Source organism: Anarhichas minor, unplaced genomic scaffold, assembly GCF_050575085.1.
Source record: "Anarhichas minor isolate MPS153535 unplaced genomic scaffold, ASM5057508v1 ptg000063l, whole genome shotgun sequence".
Taxonomy (NCBI): Eukaryota; Metazoa; Chordata; class Actinopteri; order Perciformes; family Anarhichadidae; genus Anarhichas; species Anarhichas minor.
In genome coordinates, this window is record NW_027466509.1 from 1,410,001 (window position 1) to 1,431,105 (window position 21,105).

General features: G+C 44.1%; 2 protein-coding genes across 3 annotated transcripts in view; one reads left to right on the forward strand and one right to left on the reverse strand.

Annotated features, from left to right (window-relative positions):
* The window catches only part of LOC142933864 (uncharacterized), a 2,739-nt gene extending 511 nt beyond the window's left edge, over positions 1-2,228 (reverse strand). The window contains exons 1-2 of the mRNA XM_076078142.1: positions 2,214-2,228; positions 608-783 (exon numbers count right to left, since the gene is read on the reverse strand). Of these exons, the coding sequence (XP_075934257.1) occupies positions 608-783; positions 2,214-2,228 (191 nt within the window). The remainder of the gene's footprint in view (positions 1-607; positions 784-2,213) is intronic.
* The window catches only part of top3b (DNA topoisomerase III beta), a 20,052-nt gene extending 3,623 nt beyond the window's left edge, over positions 1-16,429 (forward strand). Inside the window, exons 1-18 of one of the 2 annotated variants that reach the window (XM_076078153.1) lie at positions 2,570-2,626; positions 3,291-3,422; positions 4,371-4,477; positions 4,575-4,649; positions 5,042-5,238; positions 7,711-7,867; positions 7,954-8,067; positions 9,143-9,233; positions 10,346-10,500; positions 10,683-10,788; positions 10,987-11,133; positions 11,437-11,610; positions 11,976-12,104; positions 12,329-12,478; positions 12,770-12,870; positions 14,843-15,044; positions 15,347-15,534; positions 16,067-16,429. In XM_076078153.1, the coding sequence (XP_075934268.1) occupies positions 3,380-3,422; positions 4,371-4,477; positions 4,575-4,649; positions 5,042-5,238; positions 7,711-7,867; positions 7,954-8,067; positions 9,143-9,233; positions 10,346-10,500; positions 10,683-10,788; positions 10,987-11,133; positions 11,437-11,610; positions 11,976-12,104; positions 12,329-12,478; positions 12,770-12,870; positions 14,843-15,044; positions 15,347-15,534; positions 16,067-16,339 (2,409 nt within the window). In that variant the 5' untranslated portion in view covers positions 2,570-2,626; positions 3,291-3,379 and the 3' untranslated portion in view covers positions 16,340-16,429. Of the gene's footprint in view, positions 1-2,569; positions 2,627-3,290; positions 3,423-4,370; positions 4,478-4,574; positions 4,650-5,041; positions 5,239-7,710; positions 7,868-7,953; positions 8,068-9,142; positions 9,234-10,345; positions 10,501-10,682; positions 10,789-10,986; positions 11,134-11,436; positions 11,611-11,975; positions 12,105-12,328; positions 12,479-12,769; positions 12,871-14,842; positions 15,045-15,346; positions 15,535-16,066 lie in introns of those variants that run through there. The other variant, XM_076078152.1, reaches the window with a different exon arrangement.
* The last annotated feature ends 4,676 nt before the right edge of the window (positions 16,430-21,105 follow it).

Consider the following 21,105-nt stretch of genomic DNA (forward strand, 5'->3'; position numbering starts at 1 on the left):
CCCCACTTTCACTTCTTGATAATTGGACCTCCACACAAACGGCGTGTTGCTGGGTAGAGAGTCAGTGTTCAGTGGGTGGAGAGTCGGTGTTCAGTGGGTAGAGAGTCGGTGTTCAGTGGGTGGAGAGTCGGTGTTCAGTGGGTAGAGAGTCGGTGTTCAGTGGGTGGAGAGTCGGTGTTCAGTGGGTAGAGAGTCGGTGTTCAGTGGGTAGAGAGTCGGTGTTCAGTGGGTGGAGAGTCGGTGTTTCAGTGGGTAGAGAGTCGGTGTTCAGTGGGTAGAGAGTCGGTGTTCAGTGGGTAGAGAGTCGGTGTTCAGTGGGTGGAGAGTCGGTGTTTCAGTGGGTAGAGAGTCGGTGTTTCAGTGGGTAGAGAGTCGGTGTTTCAGTGGGTAGAGAGTCGGTGTTCAGTGGGTAGAGAGTCGGTGTTCAGTGGGTAGAGAGTCGGTGTTTCAGTGGGTGGAGAGTCGGTGTTTCAGTGGGTGGAGAGTCGGTGTTCAGTGGGTGGAGAGTCAGTGTTCAGTGGGTAGAGAGTCGGTGTTCAGTGGGTGGAGTTAGGTTCAGACCTGGGAGTGAAGTTACACTTTCGTGACACATGTCATGTATACTTACACGTAGGTCCAACTTGCAATGCTGCGCTCGTTGATGCGGCTGGGCAGGTTGACCAGCTGGCTGTGGTAGTCCTGCAGGCTGTACGAACAGAAGGATTCGTCCACACACTGGTCGCCCAGTGGCATGGCCACACTCTGGTGATGGGCCATCAGACACAGTAGAAGGACGCGCAGCAGCTGGGTACAGACAATAACTGGTGTTAGTGTGGACGGACTCTCTGTGCCAGCTACCTGGAGATGTCTCTTGTTTGTCCAAATTCAAATGTGGAAACATGAAGAGATGCTATCAGATTCAGTTCACCCACTGTGCAGTATGGACAATACAGCAGGATCAAACTGACCAATGTGTATCCGATCACGTTGTTGTAGACTTGATTGTGGTCTGTTGTTCCCCTTTATCAAGTCATAGGCAGACGACTGAGTGGAGGTATTTCATACTCTATTTAGTAAAGACAGTTTTGACTCAGCTGGGATTTAAATTTCAGTATTTATTTTGTTCTCACTAAAATGTTTCAAAACCTGTCCAGTAAGCCGATCACCTTTATGGTCCGATATGTGGTCTTTATTACGTATTCTTTCATTAGATAGGTGGTGATCTAAGAGCGTTTTCTTTCTTGTAACGTTTGAGAACTTCCATTCTGTGTATTCTACCAAAACATGAGTGTGGTATCGTAAGAATGTCGGTGAATATCAGCCATTCCTCTGGTTCCATATAACTTTGGACGTCAGTTTGAAATGAATAAGGTCCAGCTGGGCGTTATTGTTCTGCGTCTTCTGCATACAGTTTGTCCATTTACTCACTGGTGCCTTCTGGAAGATGCACATAACCTGACAAATGTTCCTGCATGTCTGTAAAGTAAAGTCCTGAACTATTTCATCTTGTGATACAGATGATCTTTTTCATAGATCCACATCTTGTGCACAAGATCTATAGAAACCAGAATCATTCAGGACTTTGCTGGAGGACTTTACAGACCAGTGCAGCAATCTTGTTTGGTGATTTTTATACCCACTTCTACTGCAACTGCAACTCTTTAATCTTCGTACTTGTGATTTTTAAACACACTAGCAGCGTGGCAGAAGGGACGGCTGGTCCACACTGAAACACCTCAATAGGTTCCGGATGGATTACCATGAACGTCTGTACAGACGTTGTGATGATCCCCAAAGATGGATTATAATCACTTTCCTTCTGCTCAAAATACGATTTTGTCCTACAGTTCAGAAACTAATCCCGTTCCAATCAAACAGGTTCACTATCACATTCCAGGTTTTGTTGACCGACTGTAACTTTGAAACCATGTCCAGCGGATTCGTCTACCTCAGACTGAGACCTTGTATTAGCTTCACCTGAACTAAACCATGAACTGCATGCTGCTGAGATAAGGACGGTGGATTTTGTCCCACATCTCACAGCCAGAATGATTACAGCTACCCATAACTATTTCAACATGCATGTTGGGTGAGAGCATGAACTACGGTAGACTTGGAAAAATATAAACGTATCCTTTGAAGCCATAGCTGGTCTACTCTGAAGGTCAGCCACGTGTAGCCTCAGTGGAAGCTATCTGGAACAGTCAGTCATCATCAACATAAAGGTTTCTTACCTGGAGCTGATCCATTGCAGAAGGTGACTGGAGATTGGTGTGTTTTTCCTTTGGTAGTTCACTGGGTCCTGTATCTGGTCCTGCCTCTATTTATGTGTCTAGCATCCACTGTGTGTGTGTGTGTGTGTGTGTGTGTGTGTGTGTGTGTGTGTGTGTGTGTGTGTGTGTGTGTGTGTGTGTGTGTGTGTGTGTGTGTGTGTGTGTGTGTGTGTGTGTGTGTGTGTGTGTGTGTGTGTGTGTGTGTGTGTGTGTGTGTGTGTGTGTGTGTGTGTGTGTGTGTGTGGTGAAGGAAGACGTATTGGTCACTCTGATTCCCATCATAATAGTTTGTGTCCATGTTCCCGTCATTAGCATTCAGCCTCGAGAGAATAATTGTATTCAGAGATGACGTCAGCGTGCAGCCTTGAGTCCAGGTAACTGAGGGAGGACCCTCACCACCCCCCCCCCCCTTACTGAGAAATGGGACACAGCCATTAGAGGTCTGACTCATCAGCCAGCGTTCGCTCTAGTTTCAGAAGTAACTTCATGTTTACGTTTTTGAGCGCATTTGAAAAGTTTGACAAAAGTTCTATACACTTAAATATACTAATAAATCTTCTTTAATTTTGGCATATTATGGAAGATTACGTTGGCATTATTCTATAACTATACTTTTTGTTTCAGTGGCCAAACATTTGTTGCATCCTGCAAAGCTTTACAACTCACCACTGTATGTTACATATTAAAACACAACCGTTTAACATTAAATGTACTTCTGTATACTTTCAGACAGCATATGTTTTTGTAAAAAAGAAAATTTAAATTTTTATGAGGAGTGATGTTCTATCAGGCGTTGGTACACAAGTACTTGTTAGTAGGATACTTTCATTATTGGTCTGGATCTTTCCATTAGAGTTTAAACAATATTCATTGCCTTTGCTATCGATCACTTCTGTTGAAGGCGTTGTATTTCACTGTATATGCTTCCGTTCAAATATGGACGTAGAAATGTTCTGAATGCTCTTGTGGTGAAATCTTTTACCTCTTTAATGGCCGTATTGACTGAGTACTACCTCATCTCTTCTCCTTGTCCTGAAGGAAACTGTACAAGTCGCAAGGGGCTCAATGGAGCATGCTCGGTGCACGAATACCCCGGCAGCTTCCGGGGCCAAAGTGTACGCTTCAAGATGACTTCTGTCTGTGGACATGTGATGAGTCTGGATTTCATCGGTAGGTACCATCCAGAGTAGGTCCTGCTCACACACTTAACTTTCATTCATGGCATTTCCTTGCTGTGCTTAAAAATGTGATCACATTACCGTATTTTCCGCACTATAAAGCGCACCGGATTATAAGGCGCACCTTCAATGAATGGCCTATTTTAGAACTGTTTTTATATATAGGGCGCACCGGATTATAAGGCGCATAGAATAGAATAGCGTCGTAAGCGTGTCTCTTGAAAGGTGCCATTTTGGGGTCTTTATACACACAAGTGGTGTTGGACTAGGAGTAAGCACAGTACCGGTGTTTACCGCGGTGCGGCTTTGTAGTTTACCAGTCGTACTGAAACATTTTGACAGAGCGCCGTGTACAACCAGTATGGATCAACCAATTAACCAATTGATCCATATATAAGGCGCTCCGGATTACAAGGCGCACTGTCGTTTTTTGAGAAAATTAAAGGCTTTTAAGTGCGCCTTATAGTGCGGAAAATACGGTAGTTTACCTCATTGACAGAGGAAGAGAGAATAGAAATGGATGTAACGTTGCAATTCAATCGATCGAAACAGGACAGTTTTCAGCTCATTAGCCGTGACCGGTGACTGGCCAATCAGTACAGTACACAGTATACAGTATACGTGTAACAATGTGTGTAAGAAAAGCCATAATCTAGCTGTGAGGAATAGGCCTCAGGTCCTGGTGATTCCTCATAGAAGTAGAAATGATGGATGAAAACACAATCATTCATTTACTATTCCTTTTAAATTGCATGACACAATAGTGACGATAACAAAGTAAAAAGATAACATTTGGAATCGTTGACGGTTTACAGTGACGGTTGAAATGACGCCATGCAGTTGCCGTGCCGGTGCTCTGCCCCTTCCAAACATCCAAACTCTTTGGTTTACTCGTAAATGTGCTCAAACCGTTTATGAACTTTGCTCTTTTCTTTTCTAGGGAAGTACAACAACTGGGACAAGGTGGACCCTGCAGAGCTCTTTAGCAAGGCTCCCACAGAGAAGAAGGAGGCCAACCCCAAACTCAACATGGTCAAGTTCCTCCAGGTAGGTGTGGTTGGTTTCCACAAGACACTCTGTGTATCAGCTGGATGTCAGTGTGTTGTGCTTTGGTGCTGACCCCAAGGTTCTGTGTTCATGTCAGGTTGAAGCCAGAGGCTGTGACTACGTGGTTTTATGGTTGGACTGTGATAAAGAAGGCGAGAACATCTGCTTTGAGGTAATTCAGGACTTATTTAGGCTACAGCTGGTATTAACATGTGGACTGGACAATGACATCCAATCCTATGTGTGTGTGTATGTGTGTATGTGTGTGTATATATATATATATATAGACAGACATAGACAGACAGACGCGGGCAGTGCTCATCTCAAACGGTGGAGCTTAATTGACTACATGTATGATGTGTTATGAAGTATGTCATGTAATTAAAATGAGCTCTACCTTTACCTGCTGTAACATTAAAGTGATGAACACATAACTTCGTCAATAATTATAAACCAATGATGTAAGCCTACCATGAACATATCATTTGATGAATGGAATACTTAAAGCAACATTGACTTTATATTGCCATCTTTCTACCGGTCATTGTTCCTCTTGCCTCTCAGGTACTGGATGCCATCGAGCCGGTGATGAACCAGGGGAGTGTTGGGGAGCAAACTGTTTACCGCGCTAAATTCAGCTCCATCACTGACACTGACCTCTGTAACGCCATGAACTGCCTTGGAGAGCCCAACCGCAATGAAGCCCTGTCCGTGGATGCACGTCAGGAGCTGGATCTGCGCATCGGCTGTGCCTTCACCCGGTACCGTTCTACAGCTACAACCGTTTTACTGCTCTTTCTTTCATAAATTTAATACAAAATCACACATTTATCAGGTAGCCAGTTGTATCAACTAATGTAACAATGGCATTGCAGTTGTTACGGTCGGTTATCCTGGACCCATAAGCAGACACCGAGACGGCAGTGTAGGTGAAGGAAATAGGTTTTATTGAGTTGTTCGTAGAGCCGGCGGAGAACGCAGGTCGGAAGGTGAGGCGGCGTGAGTGGCAGCGGCTGGGCTGCGACGTGGGCGCCGGGATCTTGAGACACAAGGAAAAGACAAGTTAGTCGTAATCTCAGATAAGCGAAGTTCAACAAACTCTTAGTAGAGGAAAAACTCAGAGGGGCCAAGGTCGTAGCTACCACTGAGCTGACGAAACAATCTGAGAGAGAGTGAAGGTACTTGAGCTGCATGTGATTGAAGGTCTGATTGCCGGCAGGTGCGGAGATGAGCCCAGGTGCCGGGTGATGGAAGCCGTGCCCATGCCCCACACACACACACACACACACACACAGAGAGAACACAGAGGGGAGATGCCAAGAACGAGCTGGAGTCACAGTGGAGCCGTGACAGCAGTAACAGTTGAAGCCATTACTTCTAATGGCTTGTCGCTGTCTGACAGAGCTTGGGCGTAGCACGCCGCGCTGCTTGGCGAGCATGTGTGTGTGTCTATGTGTGCTATGTGAGAAGCTGCCTGTGTGAAAGGTAGCAATGGAAACATGTTGTAATGGAAAAAATTCCTATACCCGCTTTGCGTGAGTCTTTTCATGCTGAAATACAAAATACCAAAAACCAGGTCGTCTTTTAAGTATTTATTCTCTGCGCAGAGAAGGTTCAATCATCACAACAGAATGCGTTCAGTCTCAGTGAGGAAGAACCAAGAAAAAAGTGAACCAGCTTTCTTTATACAGAATGAGCAAAGGTGGGGGCCCATGGCCAATGTTACAGACATTTCAGTCTCAGACTTTTGGTCTCAGACTGATAGGAACAACATTCAAAAACAAACGGTCAGCAACCACAACCAGCGGCCCAAAGGCCTTGGTGCTGGAACATCCTCATACAACAGTTAGTTATCTTTGTGAACAGAGAGGGAGAACTCTTCTTCTGCACAACAGAGACACGGTGAAGTTACTTATGCATGCATACAATATACTGAGTAGAAATATATACTAAGTAGAAATATATACTACATAAAAAATTACCATTACAATGGTCCATGGAGATTCATTGATCTGGGCATTCTCTCACTAATCTAGCGGAATGGATTCGATAGTGAAGCACTGACAAAGCGCTCTGACCTATGCAATCATTTTTGACATGGTGACAATGGTGGGGTAAGCTAATCATTTAAAAAAGTCATGAAATAGCTGCGACGTCCATGCATCCCATCACGGTGTCCGGACAGTCCCATGAGCTGTGGGGACCAAATCAAGTTCACTACATATTGGACAATTATGACCGTTTTTGACCGTGTCTGTCTTCACTGCATCGTTCAAAGTAGAAATATGACAAAGAAAGTTCTGAGAGACCGAGAGAGATGACAACGTTCAGGGGCCAGATCTCCATCCATACATTGTGATCACATGGTCCATGAGTAAACCACTGGTCCAACCAGCACCAGGTCTTGATACAGAGGTTGGAGCACACTAACACCAACTTGTGTACAAATAGTAGTTCGACTTGGGGGGGGGGGGAAATCGATCTTTTATTACATAAACTATTTAAAAAAAAAAAAAATCAAATCAATTACTTTTTCAGTCCACTAGATGGTGCTGAGTTGTTTTCTGGTGAGGTCAGCAAAGGTCCCGGGTCAGCGTGATTGGTAGGAAGTTGGTCAAAACAAAGATAGAGACATCTGGCCTCACAACGGGGTTCAATCTGCCAACAGCAGCCAGGCTCATGGGGAGAGTGCAGCGCATAACTGTCTCTCTGCCCTCGACGTCCACGCATCACAAGTTATACTGAGTTATATAACTCTAATATCCTACTTATATAAGTTATAGTTCATATACTGAGTCCACACGTTTGCATTTAGTTAAGTTGGACTATGTAGTAATACATTCAGTTTGTCAGGTTCATGCAACATTTATGACATTGTTGGTCAGTCTGTCTGATTGACAATCATATTCTGCTGCAATAAAAATGATTGAAGTGAGATGAACAGACTGAAAACTATATCTTATTAGATAAAACATGTTGACACAGTTTTCCTTTGGGGACATAATTTGAAGTTGAAAAAAGTAATAAATCGCAATATATCGCAGTATCGTGACCCAAGTATCGTGATAATATCGTATCGCGGGATCTCTGGTGATTCCCACCCCTATTGCATACTCAGCTTTAGGTTATGTAATCAGTTAAATAGAAGAAATAATCCAAATTGCATCAGATTCTTTATTCAGGATGACATGCGTTTGATGATGACTGTCCTTTGTTGGTCAAATGTTTCTCAGGTTCCAGACCAAATATTTCCAGGGTAAGTACGGCAACCTAGACTCCTCCTTGATCTCGTTTGGACCATGCCAGACCCCAACACTAGGCTTCTGTGTGGAACGCCATGACAAGATCCAGTCCTTTAAACCAGAGACGTACTGGGTCATCCAGGCAAAGGTGCGCCCCTGGTTTCATTCCCTTCTACAGTGTCAATCACTTCTTCCTCCCGTGCTGTACTGACAGGCATGCTGTGTTGTGGTCAGGTATTCAGAGGGAAGGACAGCCCACTGACACTGGACTGGAACAGGGTGAGGGTCTTCGACAGGGATGTGGGTCAGATGTTCGTCAACCTGGCCAAGACATCCAGGGAAGCCCAAGTAAGTAATTCATTATTTATTATGATTCTATTGAATAACAATGTGTCTGCGGCGTGGGTGTTTTATAGCCTGACTGATACTACTGTAGTGACGTCAATATTTAGATTTTGATGTTATAGATTTTTTATAGATGTTTCCTTTATTTCTGGTAAATTCATTTTATTTTTTATAGCCTAAAATCACATCTGCCTCAGAGGGCTTTACAATCTGTACACATACGACATCCTCTGTCCCAGGACCCACACATCAGAACAGGAAGAACTCCCCAAAAAAACCTTTCTCTCTATTAATGATGAGTAATAAGCTGCTCTGGCATTACGGAGGACCTTCTTATGTATCTTAAGACTGTCTCGCCAGACTAACAGAGATTCTTCCAAATTGGTGGAACGCCATGTTCTTTAAAGTGTTCATGATGTTTGCTATAATTTGCGGGTTTGAGGGTTATAGCATGGAGCGAACCTCCTTTGTTTTACTATCTTCTCTTTAGAGGAGCAATAGAGTCTAGTGTCATTCTCAGTGAGCCTGAAGCACTATCGACAAGATCATCAACCTGGGACGGACTAAAGTTAGCACAGGAGTCCTCGTTTATACTGAAGCATGATATTGAGTTAAATACAGACGGAATCGCTTCTTTAAATTGAGCTACAGCACCAGATAGACATCTAGTGTAGTGTAGAAACTTTTGCTTAATGGCGTACACTCCGGTAGTAAGAATTTAAAAGTTATTAGATAATGGTCCGATGACATGAGGATTCTGTAGAAAGACTATTAAATCTTCTACGTTAATGACATAAGCCAGAACCAGGTCGAGAGCTAAAACAGTGAGTGGGTTTCTGTTCACTCTGACAGAAGCCAATCAAATCTAATAGTGAGATGAACACAGAACTAAGGCTATCAACATCCACATGAATATTAAAGTCACCTACAGATCACCAAATATTAAAGAAACTTAAACTGTAAATAAAACTTCACAAGAGAATTTGTGGGAGTGCTACACGATTAATTTCCACACTGATGGATTCACCGATAGCTGACCTCTGATATAAAGCTGCATCATCGTTCCTCTCTTCATCAGGTGGAGTCGGTGAGTAAGAAGGAGAAGGCTAAGCAGAGGCCCCAGGCCCTGAACACTGTGGAGATGTTGAGAGTGGCCAGCTCCTCCTTAGGTATGTTCACGTCAACACAAGCAGCATTTCATCAGCTGTTCATTCCTTTTAGCTATTAGTTCTGCTCTAATTCATGTAAGGAGAGTGAATATTTGGGAATGTGTGAATGTGTGAATGCATGTTATGGTGAGGTGATTTGCTGGTCACTAGTCAGTGCTGACGTTAAGCATGACTCTGTATGGATTTGGGCTACAACTTTAGATTTATTTTATTGTCAATTAATCTGCTTAATATTTTCATCTCATCGTTTTAAGAAAATAATAAAATCTCTGCATCACAATTTGATTGATGTCATCAAATGACATCAATCCAAAATATGAAAATGAGCAAATCCTCACAATCGGGAAGCTGACTGTAGAAACGAGAGGTGCATCATCTTTCTGGCCATGACCTTAGAGTCAGGTTGTAAAGGTAAAGGATCGGGCTGGTGTTTCACATGTCTCTTCTGTGTACAATTCCCATGAAGAGAGCAAAACCAAGAAGGTGATAGTCTGTCTCTAAATGCTTTCTGACTACACTAGTCTCTGTCACTCAGCCCCAAGCCCATTGGTTCCTACTGAAGACATGCATCTTTAAAAACGCATCACAAATGTATAGTTTCAGTTTTAGAAATAAAGGCTCAATCATCTCCTTAAACAGCTCATGATGATGAAGGAACATGTCACCCAGTCCCTCCTGTGTCTGGACCACAGCGGAGCTCTCTGGCACAATATAATGGCACGATACTTTAGGCTTTGGAAACAAACACTATACCTGTGATAAGAAACATGTAGAATATTCAGCCTTATTCTTCCAAATAATTAAAAGACTTTCTGTCATTCTAAACTATCAACAAAAATATAGACGGTGCAGTTTCAGTAGTTTCCCAATGGAAAGTAATGGTGTAATTGGACAGGAAATGATCTTGTATATTCCAAACTGGTTCAAGGAAAATCCCCTTTTAAATAATATTGACAGCTTTTAGTCCAGGATACAGTCTGGATATTGACTTGACTCTCTAAAACCTTTGGACACCAGTAAGATCAACAGCAACAAGCAGTATGAGCTCCAGCTCCAGTTGTGTGACGGTGCAAGAAGAAGAGCAAACGATGTGATACTTTGTGATGTCTCAGGCATGGGTCCCCAGCATACCATGCAGATTGCAGAGCGCCTGTACATTCAGGGCTACATCAGCTACCCACGTACTGAAACAACCCACTACCCAGAGAACTTTGACCTGAAGGGAGCGCTGAAGCAGCAGACCAGCAATCCCATGTGGGCAGAAGAGGTGAGCACCACTGTGGGACCAAGTCTTAGTCTTTGTCTTCCCTGAGGATCTTAGACCGTCGCTAAAACTGTGGGAACACGGATAAATAATATTCATGCCATGATGCATTTAAGGCCAGTGGTGTATGCATACAGAGACCGATCGATCGCGGATAAACAGAAACGTGATTCCCTCTCCATCAGGTGAAGGCTCTGCTTTCAACTGGATTAAACCGACCCAGGAAAGGAGCTGATGTCGGAGACCATCCACCTATCACCCCCATGCGTGCCGCCTCAGAAGCGGAACTGGGTGAGTCGTATAACTAATTCAATAATGGATAATAGATAATGCATGTCCCATATGAGGTTACAAAGTAAGAGCAGGACGTCAGCTGTGTGTAAAATAGTCATTTGTACACACGAGGAGACAGTCCAGGAGACCTTTCACTCTGACATCCCCTTCATGTTAAGCCTCTAACCCCAGTTCTTCCTCCTCTGCTATTCACAGGAAGTGATGGCTGGCGGCTGTACGACTACATCACACGCCATTTCATTGCCACTCTCAGTCAGGACTGCAAATACCTACAGACCACCATTGACTTCAACATCGGCACAGAGGCCTTCTCGTGTAGCGGCAAAACCCTGATATCACCAGGTAACGCAGCTGCTCACACCATGCATGGATCTGAAATCCCTGAAGGAGTCGGTGCAGGTTACTGTGCATTAACTCTTGTTAATCAACTCGGTCTATAGTAAAGGGATGGAGAGGTTAAAGTTGTAATCTCGAGGATTGTCATTTCTAGAAATGTCTGTTAAGTCACTTTCTATCGCTACTAAAGTTGTAGCCTGATTTAATAAGTCCCTAGTTTAATACTCGCTAGTAGTCACTAAGAAGTAAGGAAGGACTACGAGAAGCTGCTTCAACCCACTTCGTGCTAAGTGCAGATTCTCTCCGCAGGTTACACTGCAGTGATGCCGTGGCAGGGCATCCCTCTGGAGGAGGCCATGCCTGTCTGTGAGCGTGGAGACACTTTCACAGTGGACGAGATCAAGCTGGTGGAGAAGCAGACCAGCCCCCCAGAGTACCTGACCGAGGCTGAACTCATCACCCTCATGGAGAAACATGGCATTGGTATACCTCTGCAATGTCTGTTCAACATGTGTTCTGTTCCTGAAGATTCTCGTAAGATAGGAAGCAGCCGGTGCAGCATGTTGGCCTCAATGCGTTGCTACAGGGGAGAGTGGGAGAATGAACAAAATACATCCATATAAACTACATGTACCCACAGCAATACAAAACTAGTCAAAGATGATTAGATGGTGATTAGATTTGTTTTCTAGCCTTTTTATATGCAGATTAGTAGAAGTTAATACTCACCACTTGATGCTGCTGCGTCTGTAAGATGACCTGCATGACAGCATTCATCTGCAGAGTGATGGTGGTGATGACGACAAGAACCAGTTTTACAGATGTTGCCGTCTGTCCTCCGTCTTCAGGTACTGATGCCAGCATTCCTGTCCACATCAACAACATCTGCCAAAGGAACTATGTGACTGTGGAGAACGGACGCAAGTTGAAGCCAACCAACCTGGGCATTGTCCTGGTCCATGGTTACTACAAGACAGGTCATTTACCGTCTAATGATGCACATTCTCTGACATGTATGTGGGATTTATAGCTCTGCATTGATTGCAGGTTTCTAGAACATTGCAGAATCATCTTTGGACGCTGTGTTGACTGATTGTCCTGTATAAATAACCCTTTAGGACATAAGACCAGATAGGATGGTCCACTTCATTCAAATTCACGAGCCACCTTATTAATGAGAATTTAAATGTGTGCTTTGCAGATGCAGAGCTGGTGCTGCCCACCATCCGTAGCGCTGTGGAGAAGCAGCTGACCCTTATCTCTCTGGGTAAGGCCAACTTCCAGCAGGTCCTGCAGCACACGCTGGATATCTTCAAGAGGAAGTTCCACTACTTTGTGGACTCCATCCCCAGTAAGTTCACTGCATCCAGAGCAACGTCAGGTCAACAGCAGGTCATGGCATCCTCACGCACAGCTAGTCCTGATACCATGACTTGTTTTAGGTCTTTTATACAATAAAATGATAATCTGGTCTTGGGTCACGTCTCTCGTCTCACTGTAATTGCAAGATAGACAACAGCTAGTAAGTAGAATAGCGTTGCGCCTCACACACAAACAAGTGCACACACCCTCACATCAAAGATTCCTCGGTGCATTTCTATGCAGCTCTAGCCCAGCGTTTCTGTCTGTTGTGTGTTTACAGGCATGGATGAGTTGATGGAGGTCTCCTTTTCCCCCATCGCTGCCTCTGGGAAGCCGCTGTCCCGCTGTGGCAAGTGCCACCGCTTCATGAAGTACATCCAGGTTAGCAGAAGAGTCCAAACTAATCCTTTAAAGAAAGCATGATTGTAGATTTGAGTGTCTGACATTAATTCTCTGTGACGTTGCCCCTTTCAAAATGAACACGGCACATACCAGAGCATAGGACACCTCTCTGAGGTGTGGGAACCCGCCCTCTGTAGATATGAAGACAGATGTTTGGTGGCTCAGGTCATTATTAGTTTATCACCGGTCCACTTCAATGATTTGTGTTCTCTGTTGTCTCTGTGTGAATGTCCTGTCTGTCTGTAGCTTTGTGGCACATAGCTGCTATATCTCAACCAGGGCTCTCTTGAGAAGGTACCCTGTGTGTCAACGACATTACCTTTTTAAATAAAGGTTGTACAAGACATTTAAAAAGTGCAGTTAACATCACAGGACAAGACAATGAGGTACCACAGCCAACTTTTGCCAATTTGCCCACTTTAACACAGTAATGCTACAAGCCCCTTGTTGAGTCACTGTGCCCTCAGTATCAGTGCCAAGGATTCTCTTTCTTGCTTGAGAAATATGGCTTATTAGCCCGAAGTACAATTTGTATCGGGGCAAATAACGATTGACTTTGGAGAAGTAGATTTCTTACCTGTAACGTTAAACCCTGCTGACGTATTGCACAGCCCGTCACTTCCTGTCTTGCTGTTGTGCGTTGGCCTTCTAACTTCAGCTTTAAAGAAGAACTTTAAAATGCTAAAGCAGACGTGTACCCTTCATAAGCATTTCAGCCTGATGGAAACCACTCACCGGGACCACTTTTAAAGCCATGAATGAATCATGAGGCTGCAGATCTTTTTGTCATTGTTATTTTATCTGAATATATGCGTCGTGGGTTGCGTGTGACTGTTAAGTGGTCTGTTCTGGTGGAAACCACAAGGTGACTCATGAATAAAGTACTCTGGGAGCTACGTAAGGTGAAGAACTCACATGTTTAAACTGGTCCACGGGCTAGAATGTACATTTCTGCCTCATTACAGATTCAAGGAACTTTATCATTCTGTCATGGAAGTTTATATTAGGAATCCAGCACATGTGGCGACTGGGAGTCACATGGAGGTGTCATGTGCTTTAGCAATACAACATTTTTGTCATACATACAGTGGCATCTTCTATTGTGTTATATATTTCATTTAGAATGGAATAAATTCACACAATAACCCAGAATGCGTTTGAAAACACAGGTCTGCTGATGTCTTCAGTGATGATCTCTGACCTTTTCGTGTTTGCAGTCTTAAGTAGGGTTGTTGTTGTTGAAACCGGTTTGATATTAAGCATTCTCTCTGCATTCTCTCTAGTGTCCACCAGGGGGCGACTCCTCTGGTTGTATAGAAGTCTATGAGAAAATGACTCTACTTCTCTCTTGATTTATTACCTCAGTAAACATTGTAAACATGAGTTTATGGTCTCAATCTCTAGTTTCAAGTCTTCTTCAATACAGCATGATGTTCATTTAGTACATTATGGTCCATTTAGAGTCAAACAGACCATAAAGCAGGGGATGCTTTAGGGCGGGGCTACACAGTGATTGACAGGTCTCTACCACTGCAGTGTCTGGTCAGGTAGCTGTCCATGTTTTCGTCTTACAACGTTAACCCTTTCACACTGTGTTTTCACTTCATGAAAGTTGATTGTAAACTTTTTGCCTAAACAAGTCTGGTTCAGTGTTTGATTGTACTGAGCTCACAAGTGTTCAGAGATCACCTCATCCATTCTTCCTCTCGGTACTCTCTCACCGTAGAGACCCACTGATCAGAAGCTCGTGTTTATGCATCAACACTCATGAAGTGCTCTGCATTGACCCTTCGTGGTTGAATGTGTGCGTGTAGAGGGCGGGATGTGAGGCTGGACCAGCTGAACACATTCACAGGTTGATTTGGGATTTATAACAGGAAGTAGCACAGAGGCAGGCGTACGCAAGGTTTTATAAATCTGAATATTTTTTGTTTACTTTCCTAATGTCCAGTGTAAGCCCAGCAGGCTCCACTGTTCCCACTGTGACGAGACCTACAGTCTTCCCCAGAACGGAGCCATCAAGCTGTACAAAGAGCTCCGCTGTCCGCTGGACGAGTTTGAGCTGGTGCTGTGGACCTCTGGATCCCGGGGCAAAAGCTACCCGCTGTGCCCGTACTGCTTCAGCAACCCGCCTTTCAGGGACATGAAGAAAGGTAGGACCAGTCTCATCATGTCCCTCTGAAGTCTCATAGTGGCTGATAAGCCTTAGCATTGTGACCCTGACAGCAGATGTGAAACTAGTTCCAACACTAGTAAGTCATTTATTACTTGATGATGACGACTTATGTTGAAACGTTTAATGGTCTTTTATGATGAAGTTGTAGTTCTATCTCAGGCTGTCTTTTACATCTTGGGGCAAACAGTAAATCTAACACGGTGTGTGTTAGATTGAGTCTCTTGTGTACTTTTTGAGTCTTTTTATCGATCTCTATTCATATCGATCTGCTTTTTCCAGGTATGGGATGCAATGAATGCACCCATCCTTCCTGTCAGCACTCGCTCAACTCTTTGGGCATTGGACAGTGTGTGGAGTGTGATGGGGGGGTTCTGGTGCTGGATCCCACTTCTGGACCAAAATGGAAGATGGCATGTAATAAATGCAACGTGGTGGTGCACTTCTTTGAACATGCACACAGAGTGCAGGTAAGAGAATATTCCTACATCTTGTCCTGTTTATATGGCCCAATGTTACATACGATGTCTAAATGGGCTTTATAGGCCTAGAACAGAAAACACACTCCGTGATCTAAATATGCAAACGTCTGCAGGCACCAAACATATCAGCAGCTGATTTCCCTGATCAATGCACTTTCAACTACGAGTCGAATACTGATTGTATTCAGCTGCAGATGAACCACACTCGCTGCTCTATTGGAGGCAGCAGCACAGTGTCTGTGGGATTGAGTCAACATATATTCAAGTGTGTGTGTGTGTGTGTGTGTGTGTGTTCATAGTAATGAAGACAATGTGTGGCTCACAGATGTCTGTTCAACATGTCTTCATAAATTGCATCTTGCTACAGGTACAATGAGTCGGTGTATGACGCTCTGTAGGCTGTTAGTTGTGGAGTGATTTGAACTCGTTAGTCCCCCGTCCTTGAAGGTTTTATTACTTCCGCTCTTAACATCTCTGTTGATTGACATGCTGCCTCTGTGGTTCTCCTTTGTTCATGAAGGTGGCTCAGGAGAGCTGCGATGCCTGCGACGCCTCTCAGGTCGCGGTGGACTTCAACAAGACTCGCACTCCACTTCCTGACGGCGAGACCCAACACACCGGCTGTGTTTTCTGTGATCCAGTCTTCCAGGATCTGGTGGAGCTCAAACATGCCACCATGAGGTACCGGGGTGGGGGTGCGAGGCGAGGAGGACGGGGACGTGGCAGAGGACGCCGTGGCAATCCTAAAAAACCTAAAGACAAAATGGCCGCCTTGGCAGCTTACTTTGTATAGTGTCTGTTTGTAGTGCATCCTGTTGTTTCATTTTTCCATTTGTTTTAACGTGTATTTAATTACACTGGAGTAAAATATGTATTTGGAAAATGTTTGCCTCAAGTGTTTATTTACCATAAAAAGAGCTTATAAATATATACAGTGTGCTGTCAACTTTAAAATAGAAAATGGTGGGTAAAGAGTTGCAGTGACACAATTGAAATTTCAAGAAAATAGTTGCAGTCTATCGTGTCCTTTTCTGTTCGTTAACATGAAGACGTGTTGTGGGCAGAGCGTAGGTAGAAGCAGAATAATTCTCTCAATACGTCCGTTAATACAAGCTAGCAAGTTTTGTTGGCTTGTTTTTTTATAAAGGCTCAAGAAAATACAAGTTTGTCTCAATATCTTCAGTCACTCACTCTCCATGGCTGCGAGTGTAACCTGAGAAAGTTAATATTAACCAACCGGACTCTATATGCCGACCCTGAGGCAGTCAGCTAGCTCCCACCTGCTCTCCTTGCCACCAGGATTTAGGCCACATGTGTCAAACTCGAGGTCCGAATCCACCACGTCATTTCATGTGGCCCGCAAAAAAAATAAAAATAAATTACAAAAAAAAAAAGCATGAAAATAGACTATTTAAATTTAAATATCCCCATGGACGAAATTATGAGATAGAAAGTCCAAATTATAAGATACTTAAACACACCAGTCATAGAAGCAGCTCTTCACAGGTTGACCTACATTTGAAATATAAATGGATTGTGAGTACATTGAAGACTTCTTTAAACGTGCAACAGATGAAATACTTCACGTGGGATTGTACTGAGCAAACGCACCCTTGAGAGGATTTTAAGGAAGAAACAGCAGCTCTGGTGTAGAAAGAATAGAACCGATGTGGCTGAGGTGACGACCTTCATTGAACAACAACTGGAAACATCTGGTCAGTGTCATGGTTACAGATGGATGCACCAAAAGTGCCATGGGGATATTTGTAGTCTAACTTTTCATCTTTTTTTGTAGTTTTGTTTTGCTGCTGGAAATGTGCTTCCATATAAAAGGCATACTGTCTTAAAATGAAAGTCTATGCTGCTTTACATTGTAAAGTGACCATAAACTACATCTCCCATAATGCATGTCGGTTTTGTGATCCGCAAAATGACGGCATCCTGCCGCTAGACAGCATTGTGTTTACATTTAATGAAAGATAGGAAAGCGAATACATGTTTGTGCTTCAAGGAGAAACACCGGTCTGTCTTCTGTGTTCTGAGGCAGCGATGAAGGAATCTCACAACACGTCACCAAACACGGAGCCAAGTATATGCTAAATTTAGCCTCCAAGAAAAACGTAAAATTGTTATGTTATAACAGAAATGTGCTTAAATATATTTATATAACTGCATGTACAATATTTTTACACTTGAATAAACAATAAAATGCAGAGACCGTTATTTAACAATATGTTAGGGAGTAGTTACATTTATACAGTCTTACAGTTACAACCGGCCCTCTGAGGGAAACCATGATGCTTCCATTCGTATTTCTGCGCCACAGGCCAGCACAGAGTGGACCATCTCAGTCAAAAGATATGTTGGGTCAGAAAAGAATTTTAGGATGACTGACACGGGCAGGATGTCCTGTCCATCTCTGCTCCAGAAGGCGTTTAAGATGCACACCCCGAGTGCAACTGAGGGCTTCTTGCAGAATTTGCAGAGGGCATAACACACATGAACAACGTCCACTACAGCTGTCTCTGCTGACATTGCGTGTACTACCACTTGTGTAACTGGTGGATAAGACAAAGTACATATGGTATCTCAAGACCTAGTTTCTCTTGCAGTAGCTTCTGGATGCCACCATGGCTTACGCTTAGGAGCGTATTCCAGACATCCCACTCCCCAGCAACACTTTCCAGTTCTTCCTGGGGAAACACGAGGCCTTCCCAGGCCAGGCAAGATATGGAATCTCTCCAGTGTGATCTGGACCTACCCATGGGCCTCTTACCAGTTGGACGTGCCCAGAAAACCTCTAAAGGGAGGCGTCCTGATGACATACCCGAACCACCTCTTTTGACGCAAAGAAGCAGCAGCTCTACTCCGAGCTCCCTCTGGATGTCTGAGCTCCTCATCCTATCTCTGAGGCTGAGCCCAGACACACAATGGAAGCTCATCCGCGATCTCATTGGTCACTACCCAAAGCTCATGACCGTAGGTAAGGGTTGGAACGTAGATGGACTGGTAAATCAAGAGCTTTGCCTTTCTGGCTCAGCCCCCTCTTCACCACAACAATATCGTACAAGGCCCGCAGCACCAAATCTTCTGTCCATCTCACACTCCATTTTACTCTCACTCGTGAACAAGACCCCGAGATCCTTGAACTCCCTCGCTTGGGGCAGTGATTCACTCCCAACCCTGAGGGTGCAATCCACCGTTTTCCGGCAGAGAACCATGGCCTCAGACTTGCAGGTACTAACTCTTATGCCGACTGCTTCACATTTGTTTGCAAACCACCCCAGTGCGTGCTGAACTTCATTTAGCTCTGCCAAAACGGTGTCTGTTAATGTCCGTGCATCACCTTTGTCAGCTGTTGGTGTGGTATGGTTAGCAGGTGCTCTGTGACCTCATATGACTTGTGTTTTCACAACCGGTGGGATCATGGGTTCCATCTACTTGTAATACTTGTGTCATAGGAGTCGCCTATTGCCCCCACTATAGCCTTAGTCACCACGCTCCTGAATGTATTTCATTTCAATCATTTTGCATGTCGTGACAGCTGTAAGTAGCCAGTGGTGGGTCGTGTGTTTCATACCTGGGCCTTGAGTGCTGTCCTACTACAGTTGAACCTCCTCCTAATAACCTCATTATGACGCCACAGCTACGGGTTATTTGTTTCGTGTAAACACCTCATATTCACATAACACTGCAACATTTGACAATTGAAATAACATGTTACATGAAGCTCAACACCTACAAATACACTAAGTGCAGATACATGAATACATGCAAAACTATACCGCATGCAGGTCTATCACTATGACGCAGCATGACGGGATGCTTCGTCATTAACGGACAATACATATAGTCAAAATCAATGTAATTATCACAATGACCAGAACAAACTCACAAGAACCAGTCACATATATTTATATGACAAAGCATGACAAATCAATCCAGCAACACTGCGGTGCCAAAACACGTATTGCGTCACACACTCAAGAGCACGAGTCATTCAAATATTATTCACATCAGATGGAACAATATTAACCAGATCATAAAAACAACACGATAGAAAAATGAACACAGTAGTAACGCTACTGCAGATGTAAAAACAAATACCAAAGCTGCTGTTCACTATTTAAAGACAAAGTCCAACCTCCTTTCTTTGATTACAAAGACTTTAATGACAAGGTTGTTCAGTACATCCGTGCGGTTCAGTTCCAGTAAGAAGTCCTTCTCCATTCATGGACGCCAGTGAAGACAGTCGAGCCTCCCCAGATGTATTTCTTGAATACGTTTTAATGCGCTTGAGGGCTGAAAATGTCCGCTAGGCAGAGGCAGCAGATTTCTGCTCGCTAGTTTCACAACAGTCACGCTAGCCTACTGACCAATCAAGCCGCACGTTAATGATGACGTACTTGTAGGCCAGCTAGCAGGCTCTAACATGTCAAAGAATACGCCCAACATGTCAAACTAATGCTGCGGCGAGAATTCATCGCGCTGCATATTCGCGTCAATCGCGCCGCTGGTCAAAACGCCGGGGACCAGTGTTCATTCGCGTGAATCGCGCTGGACTCGCCGGAGAAAGACGTTCAACTGTCCGCCATTAACTATTTCTGCTTAGTAGGGAAACTAAACGCCGTCATGTCTGGTTCATAATATTGTTCAGAGGAGCTCTGTGGATTTTATCGAGCTGTATTCACTGTGTCTAGTGAGCCACACGTCGCTGTTTACTACAGCTGTATGAACACAAAATAAACTGATTTGGCTGTGATTTTATGGCAATAAACCGACAAAAAGGGACTCTGAAATAACTACGTAATGATGCCGATTTGTAGGCTACTTGTCTTCTCAATGGAGCTCGGATGGATCGGTGCTAGGCTATGCTAACATTGTAGCAGCTCCACCAACACTCAGAATAACATCATCTAGACGTAAATACGGCAGCGTCTATTCATTGTTTGTACCATATGGTTTACACACACACACATATACACATAGTTTGGTCCGGTCTCTATTGATATGAGGTATCGTAGAGCTCTGGGTGAACACAGACGGCTATAGGATTTATTTCCTGATTCAACAACGGCAGGACGTCAGTGATGACAGGGGGAGCAACTCAACGCTGATAGGCTATCGCGCCGGGGCGTAACGCGAATATTTCGCAGAAGTTGAAAAATTTCAACTCGCGCGTTTGGGGCGAATTCGCGTCAAACGCCCCAAACGCGCGAGTAGTCAATCGCGCCACGCCAGTCTCATCGCGTCTGTGCATAGACTTTGTATGTAATCTACTCACGCGAATAATTCGCGCCGCGTTTGGTGTGAACGCAGCATTAAGATCTGATTGGTTGAAGACTATGACAATCAACAATATCGTCCCCATTCACTTACACTGCACATGGATTCACTTGTAATTCTGAAGGCCTCGGGCAGATCTTTTTACTTAGAGACAACATAGGGGCGAAATGTGATTGGATAAAAGCTCTCCTTAAAGTCTGTCTGGACACTGCTCCTAAAAGCTGAAAAGCTGCCTGTCTGGCTGGCTGGTGTTGACTCCAGGCTGTCCTATAA